Source organism: Pseudozyma flocculosa (assembly GCF_000417875.1).
Source record: "Pseudozyma flocculosa PF-1 unplaced genomic scaffold scaffold00014, whole genome shotgun sequence".
Lineage (NCBI taxonomy): Eukaryota > Fungi > Basidiomycota > Ustilaginomycetes > Ustilaginales > Ustilaginaceae > Pseudozyma > Pseudozyma flocculosa.
In genome coordinates this window covers 448,984-475,094 of record NW_006920882.1, presented here as the reverse complement: position 1 = coordinate 475,094, position 26,111 = coordinate 448,984, and the positions used below count along the sequence as shown (strand labels likewise).

General features: G+C 65.2%; 7 protein-coding genes across 7 annotated transcripts in view; 3 read left to right on the top strand and 4 right to left on the bottom strand.

The window, feature by feature from the left end:
* Positions 1–630: 630 nt before the first annotated feature.
* On the top strand, positions 631–2,304 carry PFL1_04412 (uncharacterized protein; the record flags this gene model as incomplete). The annotated part of the gene is made up of 1 exon (XM_007881937.1): positions 631–2,304. One exon carries the CDS (start codon positions 631–633, stop codon positions 2,302–2,304), a length of 1,674 nt encoding a protein of 557 aa, XP_007880128.1.
* Positions 2,305–3,536: 1,232 nt separating this feature from the next.
* PFL1_04411 (uncharacterized protein) lies at positions 3,537–5,138 on the bottom strand (the record flags this gene model as incomplete). The annotated part of the gene is made up of 1 exon (XM_007881936.1): positions 3,537–5,138. The coding sequence occupies one exon, from the start codon at positions 5,136–5,138 to the stop codon at positions 3,537–3,539; it is 1,602 nt and encodes a 533-aa protein (XP_007880127.1).
* Positions 5,139–14,047: 8,909 nt separating this feature from the next.
* Positions 14,048–16,282, bottom strand: PFL1_04410 (uncharacterized protein; the record flags this gene model as incomplete). Its single annotated transcript, XM_007881935.1, has 1 exon — positions 14,048–16,282. The coding sequence occupies one exon, from the start codon at positions 16,280–16,282 to the stop codon at positions 14,048–14,050; it is 2,235 nt and encodes a 744-aa protein (XP_007880126.1).
* Positions 16,283–17,194: 912 nt separating this feature from the next.
* On the bottom strand, positions 17,195–19,369 carry PFL1_04409 (uncharacterized protein; the record flags this gene model as incomplete). Its single annotated transcript, XM_007881934.1, has 6 exons — positions 17,195–17,536; positions 17,632–17,883; positions 17,992–18,070; positions 18,177–18,635; positions 18,774–19,075; positions 19,187–19,369. The coding sequence occupies 6 exons, from the start codon at positions 19,367–19,369 to the stop codon at positions 17,195–17,197; spliced, it is 1,617 nt and encodes a 538-aa protein (XP_007880125.1).
* A 640-nt stretch (positions 19,370–20,009) lies between these two features.
* PFL1_04408 (uncharacterized protein) lies at positions 20,010–21,995 on the top strand (the record flags this gene model as incomplete). The annotated part of the gene is made up of 3 exons (XM_007881933.1): positions 20,010–20,579; positions 20,686–21,114; positions 21,237–21,995. The coding sequence occupies 3 exons, from the start codon at positions 20,010–20,012 to the stop codon at positions 21,993–21,995; spliced, it is 1,758 nt and encodes a 585-aa protein (XP_007880124.1).
* A 521-nt stretch (positions 21,996–22,516) lies between these two features.
* PFL1_04407 (uncharacterized protein) lies at positions 22,517–24,165 on the top strand (the record flags this gene model as incomplete). Its single annotated transcript, XM_007881932.1, has 4 exons — positions 22,517–22,589; positions 22,702–22,798; positions 22,909–23,307; positions 23,439–24,165. The coding sequence occupies 4 exons, from the start codon at positions 22,517–22,519 to the stop codon at positions 24,163–24,165; spliced, it is 1,296 nt and encodes a 431-aa protein (XP_007880123.1).
* Positions 24,166–24,576: 411 nt separating this feature from the next.
* The window catches only part of PFL1_04406 (uncharacterized protein), a gene marked incomplete at both ends in the record, with an annotated part of 3,094 nt that continues 1,559 nt past the window's right edge, over positions 24,577–26,111 (bottom strand). Inside the window, 2 exons of the mRNA XM_007881931.1 lie at positions 24,577–24,870; positions 25,035–26,093. Coding sequence (XP_007880122.1) covers positions 24,577–24,870; positions 25,035–26,093 — 1,353 coding nt within the window. The remainder of the gene's footprint in view (positions 24,871–25,034; positions 26,094–26,111) is intronic.

Here is a 26,111-nt window from a genome sequence, read left to right as displayed (position 1 = left end):
GAGCGGGGAGCGAGGAGCGGGGAGCGGGGAGCGAGGAGAGGAGAGGTGGACCCTGGGTTGGCGTCGATTCTGCATGGCCAGGCCGGCCCAGGCGAGCCAGAGGTCTCGAGGCCCGTCGTGGTGCGCCCCAGGCCTGGCAGGCAGGCTGATTCTTCCATCCTCGGCCGCTTCCATGCAATCGAGCACCAAAGACGCGCCCCCGCCCGCCCTCACTGCCGCCACCACCACCACCATCACCACCATCTTCACCATCAACACCCCCCTGCTCGACCTCGCTCTTTGCCGCACGATTGCTACTCCCCCGCACCTCGAGATCCAACCTAGAATACACAAAGGCAACCCAATCGGTCCAACAGCAGCACCATCCCCACTCGTACTCTCTCTCACCTTTAGCACTCGATCCGCGCCGCGCCGACACGCCTCAAACACCCTAGGCAGCCCAGGAACAGCAGCAAGGCTACCATCACCTTCATCCTCTCCTCTTGTGCTTTGGCACAGCGCTGTGCTACCTCCATCCTACCGCTTCGCCTCGCTGCCATCCGCCCATTAGCCAGGCTCGGCCCAGCCCCTCACCCCTTACCTCGCCGGCTGGCCCACAGCCTCGATCCTCGACCCTCGCATTCCACAATCATGACGGCTCCCCGTCGCGGGCCCGCCTTCGACCGCCACACGCCACGGCATCGTCCCGCATCCCAGCACCGCCGTAGGACAAGGCGTGGCCACCGCACCAGCGCATCCTTGCCATGGCACCACCTCACCCTCCTACTGCTCGTCGGCATCCTCTGCCTCGTCCCCCGCCCGGCGCTGGCATCCCAAGGAGACCGCTCACCAGAGTACAAAGATTGCGTCGCCTCGTGCACAGCCGACCTGTGCCGCGACCACATCGACGACGGCGTCCTAACGGCGCACCGCCTGCCCTGGATCCTCCGCGTCACAAAGTGGACCTGCGAGGACGACTGCAAGTACCACTGCACCCACATGGTCACAAACGACGCAGCAGCGCGCGTACAAAAGATCCGCCTCGATGCACAGCACGCAGCCGACGTCATGGTCCAGGCAGGTACCCTCTCGGCCTCGTCGTCCTCGGCAAAGGCCCAAGAGATGGTCGAGGAGCGCCTGGCACAGCTGCGGCCTGTACAGAAGCAGATGGTCCAGTACCACGGCAAGTGGGTCTTTGTGCGCTTCCTCGGCGCCCAGGAGCCACTCAGCGTCATCTTTAGCCTGCTCAACCTCCGCGTCCAGCTAAAGGCGCTCCTCATGTTCCGCAAGCAGCTGCCCGACGCCTTCCCGCTCAAGCTCGTCTACATCATCCACACCCTCATCAGCATCAATGCCTGGCTCTGGTCGGCCGTCTTCCACACCCGCGACAAGCACTTCACCGAAAAGATGGACTACTTCAGCGCCGGCGCCGTCATCCTCAGCGGCTTCTTTTTCAGCGTCTGCCGCCTCTTCCGCCTGTCGCCGGGCACCGCGGGCTTCCGCGTCCTGCAGCGCTCGTGCGTCGCCGCGCTCGCGCTCCACATCCTCTACCTCTCCGTCGGCCGCTTCGACTACGCCTACAACATGACCGCCAACGTCTGCGTCGGCCTCGCCCACAACGCCCTCTGGCTCATCTACTCGTTGCGGCCCTCGACCTTCCCGAGCAACGTCATCGCCGACCGTTCGGCCGCCTCGCGTGCGGCGTTGCGGGCGTCGAAGCCGCCATCCGCGCTCGCGACGCCCAACGGCGGGTCGACACCGCCCGTCCCCGTTGTGACGAGCATCGGACCGCCGTCGTCGTCGCTGCGCGCCCGCCGGCGGCTGCAGCTGCTGCTGGGCCTCATGACGGCGGCGGCGCTGCTCGAGGTGCTCGACTTCCCGCCCATCCTCCGATTCCTCGACGCCCACTCGCTCTGGCACCTGGCCACGGTGCCCATCAGCGAGATGTGGTACCGCTGGCTGGCCGACGATGCGCGCGAGTGCGTCAGCACGGGGTGGTGGCTCGGCGACGCGCTCCAGGCGCCCGACGTGGCCAAGCACGCCGCCACGGCGCTCGGGCAGGCCCGCGAGTGGGCCAGCGACCGGCTCAAGGGGCGCGCGGCGGTGCTGGCGCAGAACATGGAGCTCAACGCGCTCACGGCCAAGCTCAACGACCTCGCCAACCGCGCGGGCTTTTCGGGCAGCGGCGTCGGCGGCGGCCTCGGCGGCGGGACGAGGGCGGATACGGCCAGCTCGACGGGCATCGAGCTGGGCACCGCGCCGACGGGCATGACGGAACGCGAGAGGGAAAAGGCCAGGGAGCTCGGCGAGCGCGCCCGCGTCTAGACCGCGCGGCCCACCCCTTGCCAGGTCATGCCAGCCCTGGCAGCATGACCAGGTACTCGAGATTGGGGGGATTGAACCAGATGCAGGTTCGTCTCGTTTGTCGCTGCGCGAACCTGCTGCGACACGCTTGCAAAAAGAACAGTCATTGGTTGTAGTCTTGTCAGGGTGTCAAGCCGTATGTGTCGACGCCCTCATGGCGTTGGTCCGACGATCAGCAGACCGGTAGCGGAAGGGGGGATGATGCCGCGGCCCGTCGTGTGGCCTCGTGCGGAACCTTTCTTGAAATCTCCTCGTCGGCGGGACCGGCCCTGTCCATCCTCGTTTGATCGACGCGATGCGATGTTGCGTCAAAGCGAAGGGAGGGCGGGCGGTCAAAGGCCAGGCGGGCGAGTCGCTACGGTCGGGCAGAGGACGATCGGCGGTGGCGAGGCACAGAGCGCCCTGCCTCACCTTGGCGCGCGTCCGTCTGCACGTCAAGTGCAAAGAGCCGGGCCCCGCGCGCCGGGCACGCATCCATCGTTCAGTCTGAGGAGCGTGCTGCAAAGCAGTCGAGATTACGAAGCCGGGCCAGAACCCTAACCCCCTACCAGGAAGGTGGGGGACGGCCGGCCATCTAGTAATACAGCAGGTGCGGTCGGTGGGGCAGATAGGAGCGGGCAAGGGATCCCTCCGACGAAAAGAACCGAAAAGGAGCGACGAGGAGTCGGGAGTAAATCGAAGGGGGGGATTAAGGGGACAAGGGATGCTATGGAGAGGGGCATGGCGTTTGAAAGGGGTTGGGGGGCGGGCTTCAAGAAGGCGTAGTGGGGGTATATAGATGTAACGGATCGATGGGTCTGTCTGTGTCTGCTGCGGCGCTCAAGTGTGGGCGGGTGCGTGCGTGCGTCTGTGTATGCCTAGGGTGCTCGTCGGTCGTCGGTGGAAGCCGCCGCCGTCGTTGAAGTCATCGTCGTCGTCGTCGTCGTCGTCGTCGTCGGACCGAGCCGAGGCGGGCCGAGCCAGCCCAAAAAGTCGCGGGACGCCAGGAAAGGGGGGTGGCGGGGCAGGATGGAAAAGGGTGGGGGCGGGGGGATGCTGGGCTCTATCTTGATGGGTTTGGCAAAGGGCCGGACCGAATGCTTGGCTGAAGGCTTGGACTGAACACGACGGTGGGCGGTGACGTTCTTTTGCTTTTCTTCTTCTTCTTGTTCTCATCTCCCGGCGTCGGGATCAAAGCGCGCGCGTGCGCGCGATTAGACGTTGCACTGCCACGATGGCATGGCGCTGAGCGCGGGCCTCGACTCGGAGACGACAATCGTCGGCGCCTTGACGTTGACCGGCGCCGGCTTCTGCTGTCGCTCGGCTGCGGCCGCGTAATGGTGGTGCTGGTGGTGAGGGCGGTTCTCCTTGCCCGCCTCGGAGGCTGCGCCGCGGTGGTGCACCGAGGCTGCGCGGTCGACCGACATGTTGGACACGGCGGCGGCGGCGGCCGAGCTCAGAGGGTCGTGGAGCGAGTAGAGCGAGAGCGGCGTGACGGGCATCTCGTCCTCGTCGTCCTCGTCCTCGTCCATCGAGCGGGACGGAGTCGAGAGCATCGACGATGGCGTCGTCGAGCGCGAGCACATCGAGTCGTCGTCCTCGACATCCTCGTCGTCGTCCTCGTCCTCATCGACCTCGGCTCCGTTGCGGCCCTCGCCCGACCGAAGCGCCTGTGCAGGCAGCAGGCCGGCGGGAGCGGCGGCGGCCGCGGCGCGGGCGCGGTACCAGTCGCAGACGAGCGTCGAGGCGTTGGAAAAGTGCGAGTGCGAGTGCTTCTTGACGAGGATGACCGAGAGGTCCTGCAGGCTCTCGACCAGGTAGGCGTCGAGCATCTGGGCGGCGCTGTTGGCCGCCTCCTCCTGCTCCTCGGTCACGGCAGCGCGGTGGAGGCGCGACGTCTGGCCGCAGATGAGGCGCGCGAGGATCAGGGCGCCGCGAGTCAGGGCTGACGAAGTGACGCCGATGAACTCGCGCTGGAAGAGGCTCGCCTCGAGGAGGAAGCGCGCTGCGTTGAGCGTCTTGATGTCCTCCTTGGCGCGAGCGCTTTCGATGCGCAGCCACGCCTCGGCGGTAGGGTGGCCAAGGGTCCAGCCAATCGTCGAGAGGACGTGGCCCTCCATCTGGGTAAAGGCGCTCTCGTCGTACGCGTTGCAGCACATCTGGCTGAGGTCGCCCACCGAGGGGACGCGGTCCTTGGAGTCCTCGAACTTGGCCGCGATGAGGAGCGCTGCGCAGCCCACGAGCTGGTAGTGGCGCTTGTAGACGATGCGCTTCGACACGTATCGGTCGACTATGTTCATCGTGAGAAAGAGCGTCTCGGGCCGCAGGCGAAAGGTCTGGTGGATCTCGATGAGGAAATCCACCAAGTAGGGACGCATGAACCACCGCAGCTCCGGCTGGACGTCCATGAGCTCGATCGACGCCATCGTCTGCGTCTCCATGGTGTGCATGTGGGCGATGACCTCGTCCTGATACTCGTCCTCGAGCAGCATGTTGCGCGGCTCAGCGCCAGCAATGGCCGCTGCCGAGGTCGAGGGGCCAGAAGTGGCAAAGGTGGATGTCGAGGCCACCGAGGTCGAAGAGGAGGCGGTAGAGCTGATCGACGAGCGTTTCGAGGCGGTCGAGGCGGCAAGGAGGACGGCAGTCTGCTGCTTGCTCAGGCCAAGGGGCGACGGGTTCCTCGTCCGAGAAGACGACTTGCCCTTGGAGCTCGACGCGCTGCCAGTCGAGTTGGCCGAGTTGCTCCGGTGGTGGCGCGCGTAGAACGAGTTCCTTCGTCCTGCCGACGAGGAGGTGCTGCTGGTCGACGGCGGCATGTTGGCTAGACGCGTTTCTGATTGGATGGCTGATAGGGGGCTGATGAGAGTGAGGAGCGGCAGAGTTTTGAATGCTGTCGTTCCAGGTAGAAGATGATGGGCGAAGGCGCGCGGGTGGGGATGTGGCGGGTCGCAGTGGTGCAGAGACGATGACAGACGATGCGATTGGAGAAATGGAAGCCGGATGCGAAGAGCCGAAGGAGTGTCGATAGCGAGCGTTGTAGTTGTTGTGCGAGGAGGCAGGCGAGCGAGCGAGCAGCAAAGAGCGATAAGGAGTTGAGAGTGGGTATGGAGATGCAGGGGAAGGGCAGGAAGGGGAGGGGAGGGGTCAGCTGAAGCACGGGGGAGGGGGAGGGATAGTGGGGCGGTGATGGAGAGGTTCGGACGAAGATGGGATGCCGCTGAAGCCAATAAAGCCATGGTCCCCTTTTAAAGGATGGGTCATAAGCTCGGCCGCAGAAACGCCTCGTAGCCTGACCGCCGCCAACGCTAGCCGAGCAACGGGCTGGTGTGGTGGTGCCACCCGAAAGGCTGCCAGCTGAGACGGCGTGGGCGCAAGAGAGGGCAAGAGGCCATGCCGAGCGGCGCAGCGTGCCGGAGACGAGCTGCGGGCCGTACCGCGACTGGCAGAGAATGTGCAGGGACCAGCGAGCCGGGGCACTCACCTGTCGCAGCAAGCGCGTGCGTCGGTCGAGAGGAGGAAGGTGGGAGATCGAGGTCAAGGTGTGCAGGTGGCGAGGAACGATGGCCAAGTGACGTCTTGAGATCGTCAAACGATGTGCGTGTCGAGGCGAGCGCGGTATTGACGGGACAGGTGCAGGTGCAGATCGAGGGTCCGGCTGTTCGGTATGGAGGCCGGCGGGAGGGGAGACGGGCGCTGCGAGCCTAGTCGATGTACGTTCCGACGATTGTATATGATGGGCTGGACCGTGACTGATCTTGCTAGAGCAAGTGCAAGAGCGGGGCAAGGCGCGGGCGCAAGCAAGAACTTGACCGGCGCGTCTTGTGCTGCAGGTCTGCAACCGGGAATGTGACAGGTTCCCGGGAATGGCGAGGAAGCGGCAGTGGCAATCGGTGGCGACGGCAAAGCGCGGGCAAGAGGCCGAGGAAGTGATAGAGCGTGTCGGTAGCGTTGGGCGAGGAGGGGGCCACGCGTCGACAGCCGTAGCGATCCGGAGCGGGCGCGGCGCGGAAAAAGGAAGGGTCCCGGAGGGGAATTCGAGTCGAGTCGTGCAATGACGTGAAACCATGAAGGCCGCAAAGCAAGGGGGCCGGGCGGGGCGAGGGCAGCAGCATCGTTACCGGAGCAGCAGCAGCAGCAGCAGCATCCGACGACGACAAAGGCATTTGTTTGTTGGCGGGATTCAAAAGCGGGGCGGCGGCGGCGGCGGAGGCGGAATCCATGTCGGCGAAGAGCGCAGGACGAGGGATGCAAGGACGGAGTCGCGGCGGTCGGCATCGATACGGTGGGTGTCGGTTGGGGCGGGCGAGGGAGCGCGAGAGAAGCATGGATGACACGTGAGGAATGGAGAGCCGTGCAGGAATGGCAGCGTCCAGAGGCCCGGGAGCATCGGGCGGCAGGGAAAGACGCGCGCCATGTACGGTCCGACGAGACGAGCAAGACCGGGCAGCGGCATCGCGTGCAAGCAAGGGCAGGATGGGCGTGCAGAAGGCGGCAGCAGTAGTGGATCCGCGGACAGAGGCCATCGCAGGTTCGACGGCGGGGTCGGGCGATGGGCGGTACCAAGGGAAGAGGAGGGGGAGGGAGAGGGTAGGAGGCGGTGAGCAAGAGAGCTTTGCCTGGCTTTGGGCTGGGCATCGGTCATGCACTCACGTTTGCTGCGGGATCGCAGGCAGGCTAGGTTGAGGACTCCGCGTTTGCCAGATCGAGACGAAGGCTCGGGGAAGTTGGTCGGCAGCTCTACGAATGGGAGCGGCGAGGCAGGTCGATTGGCTGCGAGCGTCCAAGCAAGGTGCAAGGGGTTAGGATGACAGCGCACAAAAAGAGTGTGGTCGGTCCCGCCAGGAGCATTGGGGGCAGCCGCAACCCGACCCGGGGGCAAGGGTGACGGCGGGAGCGCAGCATCGTCCGGAGGATGAGGATATGCCAGGACAGGTGTCAGTTGGGCGGAATGGGGGAGCGGGGCATACGTCGAAGCAAGGGGGCGGGACGAGTGTATGCGTTCCGTGGCCGTCGTCGTCGTTGGTCGATGTCGTCAAGCGGCGGCAGCGAGAGGGGAGAGGTCAGGGGGCGAGGCGGGAGAGGTTTTGCCGGCAAAGAAGGCAGGCAGCAAGCAGGGAGCGTTCAGCCCAGCCGCCGCCAGGAGGCAGGCGAGTGTCGGTATGGCATCGATGCAGCGAATGGACGTGGTGCCGGAACATCGGTCGGAGGGCGGGCGGGCGGCGGCGGTGGGGCGATGGTGGAGCGATGGGTCGATGGACGAGGAAGGGGGGCCAGCAGCAGGTGTCAAGTTGCGGTCGCCATGCCGGTCGATGCAAGGGCGCGTTTGTTTGGAAATGGCACGGGCGGGCGTCGTTGGGGGCGACAAGGCAGGCGACGCGCAATCCGAAATGCAAGGGGATGGGCGCGCCAGGGTCCAAGAGGTCGAAATCGAAGCAACGCAACGCGGGTTCCGCGGCAATCATCGTCGTCGTCGTCGTCGTCGTCGTCGTCGTCGTCGTCGTCGTCGTCGTCGTCGTCGTCGGCCATGGATATGAGCGAGCATGCCAGCCAACCACATCGGCAGGGGCGCGGGTGGCAGCGGCAGCAGGGGGAGGCAGCATCAGATCGTAGATCGGTGGGGGTGTGGCGGATCGGCGGTGGTGGTCGGGACATCGATCGGGCACAAAGACGAAGTCAGGGGGAAAAGTCGGAAGCGGGAGCAAAGGAGAGGTGCGTTGGAGCGTGAGCGGCCGACCCTTCCCGCTTTCTTCGCTTCGACCACCGGCACCTAGCAAGGCGACCAGCTGACCGTCGCCATCCTGCCTCCCCCCCTGCGCTACTCACGTGAAGCTAGACTGAGGTCAAAATGAACGTGAGTGCTGTCGTCGCTGTGAAAAGCAACGGCAAGGCTGGCTGTCGGGCTGACGGTGCGGAAGGGGTGCAAAGAGCGTGGGTTTCGGTCGAGCCGGAGAGAGCGTGGATTATAGCAAAGCGAGGCGGAACGGAGCGGGGTCGAATGGAGTGGAGAGGTGGCAAAGGGTCGAGGAGGGTGAGGATTCTGTCCGATGCTCAACCTGGTCCCACTGGCTGTCACGTACTTGTAGGATCTGCGACGTCGATCTCGAGCGAGCAACGATGCCAGGCTCAGAGACAGGACACACAAAGGCGCTGTGTCCGTCCCAGGCAGCCGACGTGGTGCCGTTGCCCGTCCGTCGTCCGTTCCTGAAGGAGACGAGCCTTGTTGGGGGGCCCGGGGTCGCTGCGCTGCTTCGGCGGTGGCAGCGGCGGGTCGGTGGTACTGCTGCGCTCCGCCTGGGTGGCAAGCAGCGGAGGTTCGGATGCCACGTTGGCGGCGCTTGAATCGACCAGCACCTTTGCCTTCCGGTACCGAGGCGCCGTCAGCCCGGGATCGGTGTCGAGACGGTGGGTGCGGCGGCACGGGACTATTTGATGGGCCTGCCCCGGGGGGACCTGCTCGATTCAGCTTGCGCTCGGTGTTGGTGAGGGAAAGCGTGCAGGCACTGGCCGAAGCTGCGCTCGTCGACGTTCTACAGAGGGTGCGTCGAAGCAGGTCCTCGAGTCGGCAGTGGTAGGGGCCGTAGGCGAGGGAGGCTGGCCGGACGAGGGTCAGCTCCGGGTATGCGCTTCGGCGAGGCAGGTCGCGCAGACGGCTCGGACGCAACAAGAGCGTGTCGTCCCTCGGCCCCAGCTGGCGGTGCCTGGTATCGGATCGGGCTCGACGCTCGACGACGAGGCGGGGAGCTGTCGTGCGGGGTTGGTAGCGTTTGCGCTCGCGGATCGGTGGCGGGGGCAAGCCAGAGGATGGTCACTCTCCGCACCACAGAGTCGGGCAAAGAGGGGCGAGAGAGGCAGCCGGCCGCAGTCGGTGGGTCGGTCGCGCTGCAGGAAGCCTCGGAGTTGGGACGTCAGCTTTTGCGGAAAGGGTCGCGTTTTGCCTCTGGCGGAGCGCCGAGCGAGATGTACGCTGGCCGAGTTGCTTTTTCGACTGGCCGAGTTGTCGGTCGCTCGGTCGGAGCGTCGGATCAGAGGGCGGGGCAAGACCAAGCCCGCTGGCAGAGTTGCTCAGGTCGAAGGGTTCGTCAATGGGCGGTGGCGGGGAGTGGAAAGGACGGCGAGGTATCGCAGCGAGCACCAGGAAGGATGATGATGGTCGTCGTCGTCGTCGTTGTTGTCGTCGTCGTCGGACGTCAAGCAGCGGTGGTCTGGCCTTCGAATGGGAGGTGAGGTCGATCCCTCCTCCAAGATCCCAGACCACCGCGAGCGCGAGCGCGACGGAACCCACAGTGGTGCCGGTGCAGGCGACCAACGGATTCTGCTCGCTGCCGACGAGCCGGCTACTGTAGCAAGCAAGCATCGATCCATCTCTTGCCTGGCGGGATCACGACGCACATGCGCAGCGTGTCGCAGGTAGGCCGGTCCCCAGGCTTCGCTAGTCCTGGCCTACCTGGGCGTGTCAGAGTCAAGGCGCAGCAGGCCCGCAGGTCGGTCATGTACGAAAGCAAGGCCACGTACGGCGGCGTCGGCGGCGGCGGCGTCGGACCCTTGATCGTCGCGCGTCTCGAGGTGCCGGCAAGAGGGCGAAAGCAAACGCACGGCCTGGCTGTGCAACTAACGTACGAGGAGCCACCTCTGGGAGGCCTGCAGCGGCGGGCTGGACCCGACCTGCATGCTCCCAGCGGGCCCTCGATGCTTGCGGGCTGAGCGTCTTGACAGCCGTCTGCTCCGAAGGAGGCCGCCTTCTCTCCTCCTCGGCTGGCCCAGAGGGCGCAGTTAGGGCTCGTACGTTGGTCGCTCTTGATTCGATCTTCTTCTCGACCTGTTCGCTACGGTGGCCTGGCCTGGCTGTGTTCGCTTGCTTGCCGCTCGACCTTCGCCTCGACGAGAGCCGGCGTGGTTTGATTTCATCATGCGGTGGCCCGCATGGGAAGGATAGGGTCTGCATGGCGTTGCAACAAACAAGCAAGAAGCAAGCGCAAGCAAGCAGAGCAAGCGAGCGAGCGGTGCACGGCCTTTTCGCTCCCTCGCTCGGTCGTCTTCTGCGGGCCGGTGTTGGTCGAGGGCGGACGACGTCGGGATCGACGCCTACACCCTGCATGCTTGTCCGTTGCCACGTTGGTTACGCCCGTCGCCGCTCCCCTGCGTCCTCTCTCCCTCGTTCGGAGCGACCCGGCCTCTTCTGCCGCCTTTGAGGGGCAGGCGACTTTGCCGCCTGTGCCGCCATCGAGGATCCCGTCGCAGAGCAAGTCGCGATGCTCGAGCAACGGCCGGCACCTAGCATGATGCGTCTCGTCCGCCAGATCTTCGAGCACGTATCGACAATCAAGAATGCTGATAGATCCGCGGACGACGCCGACAACAAAACGTCCGCCCCTCCCGTTGTCCTAACACCATGTTGTCCTGGCGCCGTCCTCCTGGCCATTCGCACATTGGTACGTACGTGCACAGCATCGCTGTCCATCCCGCTGTCGACTTGGGATGGTGACTGTGCCGTATCCGTCCCCGTGGTCATCGGCTGCCGTCGTGGCGCCTCCACTTGTCCGTCAAATGAGCAATGGAGACGGCAATCATGAACACGGATGGAGACAGGTACTGCACAGCTCGTGAGCCGGCTGCGGTGTGACTTCGTCGAAGGCTGCGGCGGCCTTGGCGATGGACCAGGTGGCGTGTCGAGCCGACGGACACCGGCCTGTCAGTCCCGAAGCGAGTCTAGTGATCGTCCGCCTTGCCGTAGATAGGTACCGTGGTATCCATCGAAGCGCATGAGAAGTGATCCGCGGCCGCCTGCTCGACCTCATAACGGCTTTCGGCAAGTCAAGCATGAGAGTGCGAGGCGTGCACTCTCGTCGTTCCTTCAACGAGTCGCCACCGTGCTGGCGAAGCGTCGGTAAGTGGTCGTATACGAGCCTGAGCAGGACACGGCCTTGGTGGAAGATGGCGGCTGCTCGTCGGGACGCGGGGGACTGACGCCCGACCTCGGCGGCCTGAAACACGACTGCGGCGACGTGCGGCCGAGGAGCAGAGCGAGCGAGCGACCTTTTCCCCTCCGCTCTGAACGCTTACCTTTTCGAGAGGGCACGCCGAGCCGTCTCTGCTGATCGCGCCTTTCCCCGTTCTGGACGTCGCTCCGACTTTCGGCCAAGAGGGCTTCTCTCCTCTCGTTATTGTCGTATCGGGGCCCGGCCGTGCTCCTTCTTTGTCTAGCAACGAAAGCGCTTCATCTTCGAAGGACGAGGAGCTAGAGATCGACGGTGCAGGTCGCAAACTCGTGAGGGCACTGCAGGGCCTTGTTGGGTGGAAGCCTAGAGCCCCTACGAGTCCCCGGTCTGCAGCGTTGCACCCTGCCGGTGCCCATACATATCGCAAGAAGACGGGAGGAAGAGCAGGGTCGGCTAGGCAGCGGCCACACTCGAACGACCTCGCCCGCCCCCTCGCGATGAAGAGGTGCGCAGATGAGAGAAAAGAGAGGGCGCATGCCGGGGTGTGGGTAGGGTGCTTTTGGTGGAAGCGAGGACGTCGATCTGTTTTCCCGCCTGCGACCCGCCCCGGCTGCCGCTTCTCTGTCGACGCCCATGTCCACATGGCGGTCAGACACAAACAGCACAAGGCTGCGGCGGCTGGCAAGGGCAACCAGGCAGACCTCAGCTTGCTCGACCTTCCGTCTGGTTGAAGTGGTGGAAGCCAGACGTGTGCCACAGTCGCGCCGCGCGTGCACATCACCGTCTCACCGCCTGGCGAGGTCGCGGCGGCGAGAACGACAAACGGCATCGCTCCCGGCGGCAATCAGCAGCATTGGCCAGTCGGTGATGGTGGCAGCCGACGTCCAGAAAGGGGAAGAAAGCCGCTTGGCTCCATCATTTATGTGACGGTCGATTCGCCATCCGGCCCCGCCGGTCTATGAGCCCTGATCCCGTTGGGACCGTGCCACACTCTGCTCCTCGCTCGCTGCCCCCCCCCCCCCCCGGGGGGCTCTATCCGCGAGCAAGCCGCTTGTCACCATCAGACCTCTGTGCCCGGCGAGCCTCGTCGCGGTCCGTCGTGCTGTACGACAACGCCATCCGGCCCGTTGTTTACAACGGATGACCATCCGAGCGAGGTTTGAAACGCTTCCAGACGGAGCTGGGCGAGAGCGGTCGACGCAACGGGTGTGTGACTTTGAAGCGTACGTGTGATTTGATGGGATGTGACTTGCGAGTTGAGAATATGTGATTTTAGCTGAAACAGGCCGGGGCGGAATGTGATCTTATCGCACTGTCCCCCTCGCTATGATCACATAGCGGGCGACGCGAAGCGCGTCCGAGTCGAGCAAGTCGGGCAAGTCAGGCCGGTGTTGGTCTGGCTCGACGAGAGCCGAGGCACGGAACCGCACATGATACCCATCGCTGGCCAGGGCCCGCCGGGCCGTCGACTCCTTGGCTCACACGACATGGTCGGTCTGCCACTTTGCCGTAGTTACGAGCAGGAGGGCCCAGGCAGATGTCTTTGGTACGCTCCATCGGAAGGGGAGCAGCAGGGCTGCGCAGCCGTCGAATGCGCCCGGCCGCCCCCTCTCGATGGCCTCCGCCTGTTTGTTTGTACGTCGGTGCCTCGGTCCGTCTGGCTGGGGACATTACCTCCTTGCGCCAGCGGACAAAGCAGGCTAGGGTCTCGAGGGGTCGCATTGCGACGATGATGGATAGAGCTCGTTGTCCCCGTCGAGCTCCGTGGACGGAGGATGTCCTCCTGGCATACGTGGGATCGATGACAGGCGGGCACTGTCGAGGGTCGAGGCAAGGAGGTCGACCGACGTGTCAGTAGTAGGTGTGCCCGACGAGACGGCGAGGGAAAATCCTGGCCGAAAATCCAGGCGAAAAAGAGAAGGTGAGAAATCGCCGTCCTGACTGACGATGCCGCCGGAAGTACCGGTCGGCAGCGAAACTGGCGGTGACACGGTGCTCGCGGGTGGCAGGCAGGATGAGCTGCACAGGCAAGATGGGGTCAGGCGTTGATACCCGCAGTCAGGGGGGAACCCGCTCTACTGACGATGCTTGGCAGGCAACGCACCGGTACCGATACCGGCATGTAGCAATTCGCCGCGGCTCGATCATGGATCCACCTCGAGTCCTGGCAGCCAAATCCAACCCATCGGTCGCATCGCCTCGATGCTTACTTCTTACCATACTGTAGATGGAAGAACCCACCCTGCCTCGAAGAACGTACGGCAAAACGGGCATTGGAGCCGCCCTCGCTCATCGTGTCCGCGGACCGATACGTCGGCTCGCCCGGCATCCCCTGTGGCGAGCGAGCTTGGTAGACTACGATCGGACCATCGCTCTCGTCAGCCCGCTCACCTGTTCGGAGTCGGATCGTAGCACCTGCTTTGCAGATACCTCGGGTTGCCGCTCGCTCGTGCGGATCGTCGACGGCAAGAAGGAACCGCAGCCAGCCACACAGGATCGTAGGCCCTCTAGGCTGCTGTAGCCCGTCGGGTCGGAGCGCACATCGCGGCGCGGTGGGAGGCATCGGGATCGGGGACAATCGAGCTCATCGGAAGCACCAAAGAGCTCATCCCGATCCCGCAGCCATCGAACGCCGCCTTGCCATCACACTCTTACCCTTGGAACCAGGCTCGCCGCTACCGTATCAGAGAGCCTGGCTCGTACCGCTACGACCAGCCAGCACGACACGGTCACGCCTCGACTCTGCCATGCATCGATTCTATTCTGCCGCGACACGACGGGCGACCGCTCTAAATCCTCTGCTTGACCCACTTCTCCAGGCCGCCCGCGACAAAGATCTCCTGGACGCTGCGGCCGATGCCGGCGGGGATGGTCGTGTACTCCTCGGCGGGGGCGGCGCCGTCCTTCCAGCTGACCTTGAGCTCGCCGTTGACGCTGCGCACGCTCGCCTCGACGCCGTCGAGCATGACGGTGATCTCGCCGTCCTTTTTGCCACCGGCCCCGCGCTTGCCGTCCCGCGCGAAGCGCTGCGTGAGCGAGTCGACGAGTTCGGGGCATTCGAGGCAGATGAGGCCGTTGTTGATGGCGTTGCGCTTGAAGATGTCACCGAACGAGCCGGCAATCACGAGCGGGATGCCCGCGTACTTGAGCGCCGTCGCCGCCTGCTCGCGCGACGAGCCCGTGCCAAAGTTGTAGCCGCCGATCAGGATCGGCCCCGCGCGCCCACCCTTGCCCGGCTCGGGCAGCGAGGGCAGCAGAGACGACACGATCGACGCAAAGTTGGGGTCATAGTTCTCCATGACGACCTGCGCCTGCTTCTCGGGCGTGATATCGTCCTGGTACGTGTACTTGCCCGGGTAGATGCCGTCGGTGTTGAGGTTGTCCTGGGGCGCAAACAGCAATGGGCCGCGGAACGACGCCGGGAACGACGGCAGCAGCGACGAGTCGTCGGCGGCGGCCGTGGTGGGGGCAGGGCTGGCCTGTTCTGTCGCCGCCGCGGGTGCGGGCGCATCGGCCACCTTGATCGAGTATGCGAGGCCGTCAGAGGGTGGGAGGCTGCTCTGGTCGAGGTCGCTGGGTCCGCAGATGCGGCCCTCGATGGCCGACGCAGCCACGACGGCGGGTGACGCGAGGTAGGCCTGGGCGTTGGGCGAGCCCATGCGGCCCTTGTAGTTGCGGTTGGTGGCCGAGATGCCCACCTCGCCGTCCTCGAGCAGGCCGACGCCGAGGCCGATGCAAGGGCCGCAACCGGCGGGCAGCGGCCTGGCGCCCGCCGCCATCAGGGCGCCCCAGTCACCGGCCGCCTCGGCCTCCTGCTGCACCACGCTCGACGCGGCGGCCACGTAGAACTCGACGCCCTTGGCCACCTTTTTGCCGCGGATGACGTCGGCGGCGGCCTTGAGGTCCGAAGCGCGCGAGTTGACGCACGACACGAGGTAGGCCTTTTGGATAGCGATGTTCTGGGCGGCCAGGCGGTCGAGCGGGGTCGAGACCTTGACGCTGTTGGGGCCCGAGACGTGCGGGACGAGCGTCGAGAGGTCGAGGGTGAGGTGCTTGGCGTAAGCGGCGCCCGAATCGGAGCGGAGGAGGTCGTTGGAGAGGGCGTCGAGGCGCTCGAGGTTGAGGCGCGGGTGGTGGCGCGAGGGCGAGGGCGACGATCCGAGCTGCAGCTCGAGGCGGTCGCGCTTGCGGATCTGGCGCTCGTACCACGACAGCGTCACGTCGTCGACGGGGAAGACGCCGGCCAGGGCGCCCCACTCGGTCGTCATGTTGGCAATGGCGAGGCGCTCGTCGATCGACAGGCGGTCGAGGCCGGAGCCGGAGAACTCGATGGCCGCGTTGAGCACCTGGTCCTCGTTGAAGTAGCCGCAGAGCGCCACGATGACGTCCTTGCCCGTCACGCCGGCGGGCAGCTGGCCCGTCAGCTCGACCTTGACCACCTGCGGGATCTGCCACCACGTCTGGCCCGTCGCCCAGATGGCGGCGGCGTCGGTGCGCACGATGGGCGTGCCCAGGCACCCGACGCCGCCGTACATGTTCGAGTGGCTGTCGGACGCCACGGCCAGCGTCTGCGGGAACGCGTACCCTTCCTCGACCAGCACCTGGTGGCCGATGCCGCGCCCCGCCGGGTAGAAGTCGACGTTGTGCTGGCGCGCAAAGCTCTCGATGCGGCTGTACTTTTCCAGGTTCTTGTCCGACTTGTTCTGCACATCGTGGTCGAGCGCAAAGACGACCTGGTCCGGATCCCGGATCGCCGTCGCGCCAATCGAGCCAAACTTGGAAATCACCGGGCCCGTGTTGTCGTGCGTCATGACGACGTTGGGCCGGATCGACACGTAGTCGCCCGCCCGCACCTGCTGCTGCGGAGACAGGTCGACGGCGTACCGCTGGACAATCTTTTCGATCAGGTTCGTCGGCGCAGTCGACGACGACGAGGCCGAGGCGTGGGTGGCGAGGCCGCGCCGTGCCGCCGTCGGCGACGCCAGCGCGACCCGGCTGAGGCGCAGGATGGACGAGGCTCGCATCGTCGTCGTCGAGGGCGATAGAAGGGTGAGAGAGGTGCAGGCGGCTAGGCTCGGAGGGAACCGAGTGATGCGTGGCGCGGCGCGGAGCGTGAGAATGGATGGTGGGAGGTGGCGAAAGAGAGGGGGAAAGGAACTAGCCCTGACTCGAGACCTCGGCGAAAGCCCGAGCCCCCCCGGCGTCCCGTCCAATCCCAGCAGCCCGCTTTCAAAACCGCGCCAACCGCCCGACCTTCTCGCCGCCCGATCCCGGCCATCGGGAAAAAAGGCGCCGCGGGCTCGAACCCAGAACCTGGATTTGGTTCAAACCACCCCGCCTTCCCCAGCTCCAAAAAGTCTTCGGCCTCTAGCGAGATGCTCAGAAAGCGAAGAAGAAAAAGAAGATGACCAGCCTGGGGCTCGAACCCAGAATCTCCTGATGATACAACAGAGAGCACAAGGCGTGTGTGCTACTGAATCGTAGTCAGACGCCTTACCAATTGGGCCAACCGGCCATTTCATGTCACAGCGGCCAGATTTTGCATATATAACCGCGTTACAATTTTATGGTCGTTTTCGATACCCCTCCACCGTCGCCCTCACCCGACCCACTTCTGCGCTTCTGAGGCCCATCGGCCGGTTCCCCTCCGTGCACAGCACCAGGCGGTCGGGCCGAGGGCAGCTACACCTAGCTTCTCGATGGTGATGGCAGTGCCAGCACTCCAGTCAGTCGCCAATGTGCGGTGGAATGTTCAGAGGACAGGCTAGGCGGGGCAGGATACAGCAGTGCAAGAACAGGCGAGGGGGGAAGGGCGCTCCACGCCTAGCCACGGGATCTCAGCGGCGTGCTACGACGTGGACGCGACGCGGTGCGAAAGGATGGTCAGATCTATAATGCAAAGGGACTCGACTCGCCCGCCTCTACTGTATGTACCGCTACTTGGCATCCGCCTGCTCCCTGAGCCACGCCGCTACATTGTCTACGGCGCCGTGCGGGTCCTCCTTGTGCAGCAGCAGGAAGCCCTGGATGGCGGCAAGCGACAGCTCGCCCTCGGGTACCTGGGCCACGAAGCGCGCCGCCAGCTCCCGCAGCTTGGCATGATCGAGCGCACCCTCGTCCGACGACGACGACGACGCTGGCAGACTTTTCTCCGCTCCGGCCCCACCTCCGAGTGGCGCTGTTGGCGACGTGGCGAGCTGCTCGTACCACCGCGTAAAGAGATCAAGCACCTGGCCCTTGGTCGCGTACATGTAGGCGATCTGGAGGTCGATGCGGCCCTGTTGCCCGGTGGGGGTGGAGGAAGTCGCAGAAAGGTCAGCCATCTGCTGTTCTGCGCCAGTCCGCCCGCTGGAAGCTCGGAGCGGGCACTTACCGGTCGGATCAGGGCCTCGTCGAGCAGCTCGCGGTGGTTGGTCGTCATGATGAGTATCCGCCCCTCGGGCGCGCCGACGCCGTCGATGACGTTGAGCAGCGTCTGGAAAGTGACGTCGGACGTGTTGGCGGCGGCGGCGGCATCCTCCTGCGCTTGCCGGAGGGCCGACGCCCGCGAGGGCATCTCGATGCGGTCGGCCATGCCGTCGGCCACGTCGTCGCTCGTCTCCTTCATGACTCTGGATTGGAAGACCTGCGGGGGGCCGGGAGCAGAGGCGACGCGGGGGAGAGACGACATTCGGTAATCTCGTCAGTGTCGGCCTCGAAAAATCAGCTGCACGGCGCCGAGCGTCCAACTCACCGCGTCGATGTCCTCGATCAGCACAATCGACTTGGGCGGGACGCTGGCCAGCATCTCCTGGAAGACGGCGTTGGACATCCTGCTCGGCGGCGATGCCGAGAAAAGGGCATGGTCAAGGGAGGCTCAGCAGACGAATCGAAGTCTCATGTCCGTACGGGCGCCTCGCGACCCTCGCTGCTACCCACTTCTTCGACGTCAGCGCGACCGTGTAGATCTTGAGGTCGAGCTCGCTGGCGAGCGCGTGGACGGTGCTGGTCTTTCCGCTGCCCGGTCGGCCGTAGAGGAGGTAGCCGCGTCGGTAGGGGATGCCGCGGTCGGCGTACCACTTGCGGTTGCTCGGCAGCAGGAACGTCTTGGCGTCGGCCAGCAGCTTTTCCTTGGTGTCTCCCGGCAGGTGGATGCTGTTAAAGTAGCGCTTGGGGCGCGCCGCCGCCTGCGACCAGTTCATGTACTTGTCGATGTTCATGACGACGACCTTGCCCGAGTTGTACTGCGAGAAGGTGACGCGGGCCTCTACAAAAAAGCGGCGGAGCGGCTGGCGCGAGAATGTGAGGAAGTTGAGCTCGAGCGTGTCCTGGAAGTTGCTGTCGCCGATCTGCTCGCGCTTGCGCGTGCACCAGACGGGCGTGCCCTCGTAGGAGAAGCTGGCGTGCGAGAGGGGCAGCAGGGAGGCCAGAGGGGGAAAGATCAGGGAAGAAAAGGAAAGGGGGTCAGGGACTCGGGCGAGCCGCAAGGGCAGGGCAGAGGAGAGGGCTGGGCTGTGCATGAAGCGGGCCACTCACCGGAACGAGTCGGTGGCCAGCGGGAAAAAGTGGACGCGGGTCTCGCTCTTGCGGTGGGTGTCGCCATTGATGCCGAGCTCGACCGAGTCGAGGTCGACGAGCTCTCCGCCGGTGCCGCCGTCGTCTTCGTCACGGACATAGTCGTAGGGCATGCGCGGGTAGCTCGAGACCTCGACGTCGCGGGCCGACTTTGACCAGGCGCCGGCGTCGACGACGTAGCGCAAGACGGCCTGGTAGGCGGGGTCCGTGTCGCGGATGACGGCCTTGTGGAGGAAGAGACGGCGGACGTTGGACCAGACGTACTGTAGGTTTGAGGAGGAAAGGGTTTGAGCGGGCGAGGAGGCGGAAGAAAGGGTTCAGCATGGCCACGTAGGGCTCAAGGCAGCTGACGGCAAGCAAAGGCGGGTGCTCACGTTGAGGATCGACTTTGTTGTGGAGAGGGCTGCGCCGATGGCAAAGAACTTGATGCCGTCGCGGAACTGTGACGAGGAGAAGAGTTCTCGGAGGGCCTCGACGACGCCGGCGACGGAGAGGATGCTGGTCCACGAGGGTGAGGCGCTGAGGCCGACCTTTTGGGTGGAGCCGCCGTGCAGCATGTCGGGCGAGCAGCAGAGAGGTGAAGCTGCGGCGATGCTATGGTCTCCCGGGACGATGCTGGCCGCGATAGTGGTGGTTGGGTCGAGAGGAGGGGTTGCTCGGGAGGCAAGAGGGAGCCAGGCCGGAAGGACTCAGCCCAATTTTTTTTTTGGAGGCCAGCAGGCGTCGGCGTCGAGGTCAGAGTCAGAGAGAGGCAGGCAGGCAAGCAGGCATGGCGGGTGGACCCTGGCTTGAGCTGGTGCCGCTGCCTCCACTCAACCGCCTCCTCATCCTCGATTCGCGGAAATCGGGCCAAGGAGCGGTGGCGGGGGCACGGCATGGCCTGGCCTGGCCTGGCCTGGCAGGCGGGCGACCGTGCGCACCGCCGATTGTCTCAGCGCGCATGGCGAGAGGCTGCCAGGCAGCCAGGCAGCCACCGTCAGGCCAGCCGGGGTCTGCGAGGGTCCACTTTCGCAGCTTCCACGCGCTGCTTTCTTCCCATCTTCCACCATACATCCTCTTTTGCCTCCCCTCCCTCATCCTCCCTTTGCCACTCGCTCGAGTCCCATCCCCTCGTGCCAGCTATCGCCTCGGCTCTAGGCTCCCGTTGGACATAACCCACCCTCCGTCCCCCCCTTCTCACCCTCCCCTTGCCTCGCGATGCGCGTCGCAGTCGTCGGCGGTGGCGTATCCGGCCTCGGCGCCGTGTGGGCCCTCAACGAGCACTCGGACCACGAGGTGCATCTCTTCGAACCCGGCGAATGGATCGGAGGACACACAAACACCCAGGACTTTGTCCATCCGCGCTCGTCTGGAAACGAGAGCACCCCAGTCGACACTGGCTTCATCGTCTTCAACGAGGTCACCTACCCCAACCTCCTCCGCTTCTTCAAGCTGGTCGGCGTCGAAATCCTCGACTCCGAGATGAGCTTTTCGGTATCGAGGTACGGCAAGACGCCCCGGCCCAACGCGCAGCACCACGCCACTGGCGTCGAGGCAGAGCGCGGCATGTTTGAGTGGGCCGGCACCAGCCCCGCCGCCCTCTTCTGCCAGCCCCGCAACCTGTTCAACCCGGCTCACTGGAGGATGGTGTGGGACATCATACGCTTCAACCAGCAGTCGGTCGACTACCTCCGCCAGAACCAGCACCACGTCGGCCAGGAAATCAGCATCGGAGAGTGGCTCAAGCAGCGCGGCTACTCGGACGCCTTTGTCCGCAATTACCTCATCGTAAGTCGCAAGGCACCGCTCAGTGTAATCTCCCGGGGCTCCCCCCCGATCTCGCCGCTGACCAGCATCGCACCGCCGATTGTGTCTCCTCGCTTCGCCCCTGCAGCCCGTCACGGCGAGCATCTGGAGCACCGCCCCCTCGACGGCCCTGTCGTCGTTCCCCGCCATCACGCTGCTGCGCTTCATGCACAACCACCACCTCCTCCAGCTCGTCAACCGCCCGCAGTGGCTCACCTGCAAGGGAGGCTCGCGCAACTATGTTGAGCGCATCATCTCCAAGCTGCCCGACGAGCGCATCCACCGCGGCAAGGCCGGCGAGATCGTCTCGGCACGCAGGCAGGAGAACGGCTGGGTGCTGTGCGACGCCAACCGCAGCGAGGCGCCTGGCCGCTTCGACAAGGTCATCTTCGCTTGCCACGCCGACACGAGTGTGGCCATCCTCGACGAGGCGCTGCCCAGCGACAGCGAGGTGCGCAAGACGCTCGAGCGCTTCCACTTTAGCGAGAATGTCGCCGTGCTCCACGCCGACAAGCGGGTGAGTATGGCGGGACAGATGAGGGAACGCAGAGGCTCAGCTCGAGATACGCAGGGCCCGCGACGACCATTTCGACTGACTGAGGTTCGACCTTTGCTCTCCTCCCTTGGCCCGCTCTGCAGCTGCTGCCCGTGCGGAGGCAGGCGTGGTCGGCATGGAACTTTGTCACCGAGACCGTCTCGGCGGCCGAGGCGGGCCAGCAGGCCAACGGCGGCGCCGACAACGGCTCGGACGACGTCGACGTTGTCTGTCTGACGTACAACATGAATATCCTGCAGCACATCCCGACGTCCAAGTTTGGCGACGTGCTCGTCACGCTCAACCCGGCCGAACGCGACTCGTCGCCGTACAAGCCGGACCCGTCGCTGGTACTGCGGACGCAAAAGTACACCCACCCGCTCTACACGCCTGACACGGTGCAGGCGCAAAAGGAGCTCAAGCCGCTCCAGGGGCGCAACGGCCTGTTTTTCGCTGGCGCGTGGACCAACTACGGCTTCCACGAGGACGGCTTTTCGAGCGGGCTGCGTGCCGCCGAGGCCATCGAGGGTGTCCAGCTGCCGTTTGACGTGCGTGCCGCCGAACGCAAGCTGCCGGCGTCCAAGGGCCTCAACGTGGTCGCCGTCGACGTGCTCGATGCGGCGGGCCGCCTGTCGCCCGTGCGGTGGGCGGCACAGGCCACGCTCGCGGTGCTGCTCTATCTGTTCGCGCTCGAGGCGTTCGTCAGCAGTCTGCTGCTGCGCTTCGGCCTGGTGGACGGAAAGAAGCTCAACGGCTGGAAAAAGGAGGTGCTGGCGGTGCGCAGCTTCCTCGAGGACGCGCAGGCCCGCCCGGCCGGCAGGGTGCGCAGCCGCGAGGGCTACTCGAAGGCCAAGCTGCAGTAGCCCCGCTCTTGCTGCCCTCGTCTTCGTGTCATATCCTGTACTCCCAATACCCTCGCTGCTCGATGTTTGGCCAGAATGTAGAAACGGGACTTGCCGGATCGTTCTGGGAGCGCGGGCCTGAGCTCGAGGGTGCACTCAACGCGAGAGTGACGCGTCTGCTTTCGTCGAGCCCCGTCGGCATTTTTCAGACGGGCCCAGAGGCGAGGAGCGCGTGCGACGGCTCGGGTTGGTTGCCTGCCTGCCTGTCTGGCTGGCTGCCCCCAGCTGGCCAACACCCCGCCGCCCGGCCAGCCAGCCAGCCAACTCACTCCACTCTTCTTGGTCGCCGCCGCTCTTGACCATCACCACCGCCGCCATCGCCATCGTCATCCCCACCGCCCCGCTGCTGCAGCCCCACTCCACAAGACACCCGCACACATCGTAACTCTCCAACCCCGTCTCCTGACCACTTGACCACAGATCAACACATCGCGGCCGCACACAGGCACCTCCACAGCAGCACCACCGCCGAGCCTGCCACGATGGAGACCATCGAGATCGACCAGGACGACGCGGCCAACGCCCAGGCCATGCTCTCCAACGAGGAATACAAGAGTGAGTGCTCGCGGGCACAGCTCGCTCGCTTCGCACAAGAAGCTCCGCGCACAGCCGACGAGAGGATCCGCTGACCGTCCGCTACGCTGCCCCTCTCTGCCCGCCCTGACAGTCTGGAAGAAGAACTCGCCCTTCCTCTACGACCTTGTGGTGACGCACGCGCTGGAATGGCCCTCGCTCACCTGCCAGTGGTTCCCAGACAGGGACACGTGAGTGTCCCGGCCAGCCCATGTACAGCGACCCGCTCTCCACTGGACCGCCTGTTGACCAGCCTCGACGGTCCTCGATCCCCACTGTCCCACCTGCACACCACCGACAGACCGGCGGACAAGTCGTACACGCAGCACCGCCTCCTGCTCGGCACCCACACGTCCGGGCAGGACCAAAACTACCTCCAGATTGCACAGGTGCAGCTGCCGCACACGGGCGCCGACGGGCCGTCGTCTGACCCGTCGCTCGATTTGCGCGAGTACGACGAGGACAAGGGCGAGATCGGGAGCTACTCGGCCACCACGGCCCGCCTCTCGATCGTCCAGAAGATCAACCACGACGGCGAGGTCAACCGCGCCCGCTACTGCCCGCAAAACTGCGACCTGATCGCCACCCGCACCGTCATGGGCGAGACGTACGTCTTTGACCGGACAAAGCACAGCAACACGCCCGACGCCGACGGCAAGTGCCGGCCGGACATTATCCTCAAGGGGCAGAAGAAGGAAGGGTGAGCAGCCGGCGAGGAACTGGCGACGAGAGCAAGGAGCGGCCAACAGGCAGGCAGAGATCGATGAGCCAGGCTGACCAGGAACCCCTCCCGGCCCTCGTGCATTCTACCGCTGCCCGCCCGCTCAACAGGTACGGCCTGGCGTGGTCGCCGCTCAAGCAGGGCCACATCCTCGCGGCGTCCGAGGACACGACAGTCTGCCACTGGGACATCAACGCGTACAAGAAGGGCAACAACACGCTCGCGCCGCTGCAGACCTACCGCGGCCACACGTCGGTGGTTGAGGACGTGGCGTGGCACTCGCACCACGAGTCGCTGTTTGGCTCGGTGGGCGACGACCGCCAGCTGCTCATCTGGGACGTGCGCGATGAGGCGAGCACGCCCAAGTACCGCGTCGAGGCGCACGCCGGCGAGGTCAACGCGCTGGCCTTTAACCAGGAGAACGAGTACATCCTCGTCACGGGGTCGGCCGACAAGACGGTGGGCGTGTGGGACCTGCGCAACCTCAAGGTCAAGCTGCACTCGCTCGAGGGCCACACCGACGAGATCCAGGGCCTCTGCTTTTCGCCGCACAACTCGACGGTGCTCGCCTCGGCGAGCGCCGACCGCCGGATCAACATCTGGGACCTCAGCCGGATCGGCATGGAGCAGACGCCCGAGGACGCCGAGGACGGCCCGCCGGAGCTCGTCTTTGTCCACGGCGGCCACACGAGCCGGCCCACGGACCTGGCGTGGAGCCCGCACCTCGAGTGGGCCCTGACCAGCGCGGCCGAGGACAACATTGTCATGGTCTGGCGGCCCAGCAAGAGCGTCGTCGACGTGGGCGACGAGGACGTGGGCGACGAGGAGCTCGAGTAGCGGTCGGGGCCCGAGCAGCGATAGCAGAGGGTAAGGAGTAAGGGAAGGCAGGGGTTGGAGAAGAGGGTCGGGACAGACTCGCAATGGTGGTGCTTTGGCGATCTCGAGCGAGTCAGGCAGGCAGGCAGGCAGGCGGGCAGGCAGGCTCGACTACCGCCCACGCGCCCGCCCGCTCGCCCGCCACGACTCATGAACATCACCGCGTGCTCTTCCAGCGGCCGCTGTACGTTCTAATTACAAAGCCATGCCACCACCGCGACCGGCGAGCGTGTGCTCAGCCAAGTCGAGACCGACGAACCACGCAGCGAGCCGCGAAGACGACGACGACGACGACGACGACGACGGAGAGGAGCCACTCGCCCGCAGGCGAGGCTATGGGGAGAGGGAGAGAGAGAGAGGGAGAGCCCGGGCTCAGAACTGGAGGGCGAACATGATGACGACGCCAATGGTACCGATGATGAGGGTGGCGCAGACGGATGCGATGATGCCGACCTTGAGGAAGTCCTTTACCGAGACGTAGCGGTCGCCGAGGTCGTCCTCCATGGAAACGGCAATCTGGTTCGGGTAGCCACTGACGGGCAGGCCCATTGCGGCGCTGGCGACGAGCGCCGTGACGAGGATCAGGAGGCGCGGGTGCGGCGTCTCGAGCGATTCGCCCACCTGCGCCGCGATGGGCACCAGGAGCACTGCGGCGATCGTGTGCGACTGCACGACGACGAAGGCGAGACACAGGGAAGAGGAAGGGTCGAGGCGCCAACGGACGGGGATGAGGATGGGTTAGCCAAGGTCCGATCTGAAAACGGACGGACGGAAGGGCGGACGGACAATGGCCGCAGCCATCAGCAACCCGCCGCTTTCCCGGCACTCACGATAAAGGTGGCCACGACGAGGCCGATGCAGAGGAGACAGATGAGGATCTGCCAGATGGGAAGCTCCTTGACAATCTCCTGGATGACGTCGTCGAGGCTCTCGAGGAGGCCGCTCGAGGTGACGGCCTTTCCGAGGGCGATGCCGCCCATGGCGAGAAAGACGACGGTCCAGAGGAACGTGTTGAAGTCTTCCTTTGTCAGGATGCCCGTGCCGAAGAACAGAACGATGGGCACAATGGCGATGATGCCCATGTCGCCGACGAGCCACTCAAAGTTCTTTTCGAGGCACCACAGCGCAATCGTCGCCACCGAGACGCCGGCGATGAACCACTGGATGCGCGTGAACGGGTCGCGCGTCTCGTTGATGCGCTTGATGACGGTGCCGCTGCCGCTGCCGTACGACCAGAGCAGTAGCAGCCAGATGACGACGAGCGACAGCCCAGAGACGGGGATCGTGACGGCGAACCACTGGAGCCAGCCGACGGGCTGCTTCATGTACTGCAGCGCGATAAGGTTCTGCGGCGAGGCGATGGGCGACGTCTGGCCGCCGATGTTGGAGGCGAGCGCAATGCCCATGATGAGGCTCGAGGCGTACGGCGACTTGGACGGCAGGTTGCGCAGGATGGGCTGGATGAGCGAGTACATGAGCACGGGCGCCGCCACGTTGCTGATCCACATGCTGGCAAAGCACGCCACGCACATGTGCGCCAGCAGCACCGTGCTCGGCCGCGTGCCCGCCAAGCGCAGCACCTTGGTGGCCAGGATCTTGTCGATGCCGTACTTGGACAGCGCGGCGGCCAGCGTGAAGCCGCCCAGCAGCAGGCACATGTTGGGCGCAAACATCTGCGAAAAGATCCACTTGGTCGTCTCGCTCGCCGTCATGCGCCGGTCGTGGCCGTCGTCGGTGCGCGCCACGCGCAGCGTCACGGCCAGCAGCGGCACCAGCAGCGACGTGACAAACAGCGGGATCACCTCGGTCGCCCACAGGATGGTGCAGAAGACGAGCATGGCGAGGCAGTTTTGCTCCTCGACCCGGTTGAAGAAGCGCAGGCCGGGCGCCTTGAGCAGCGCCGCCAG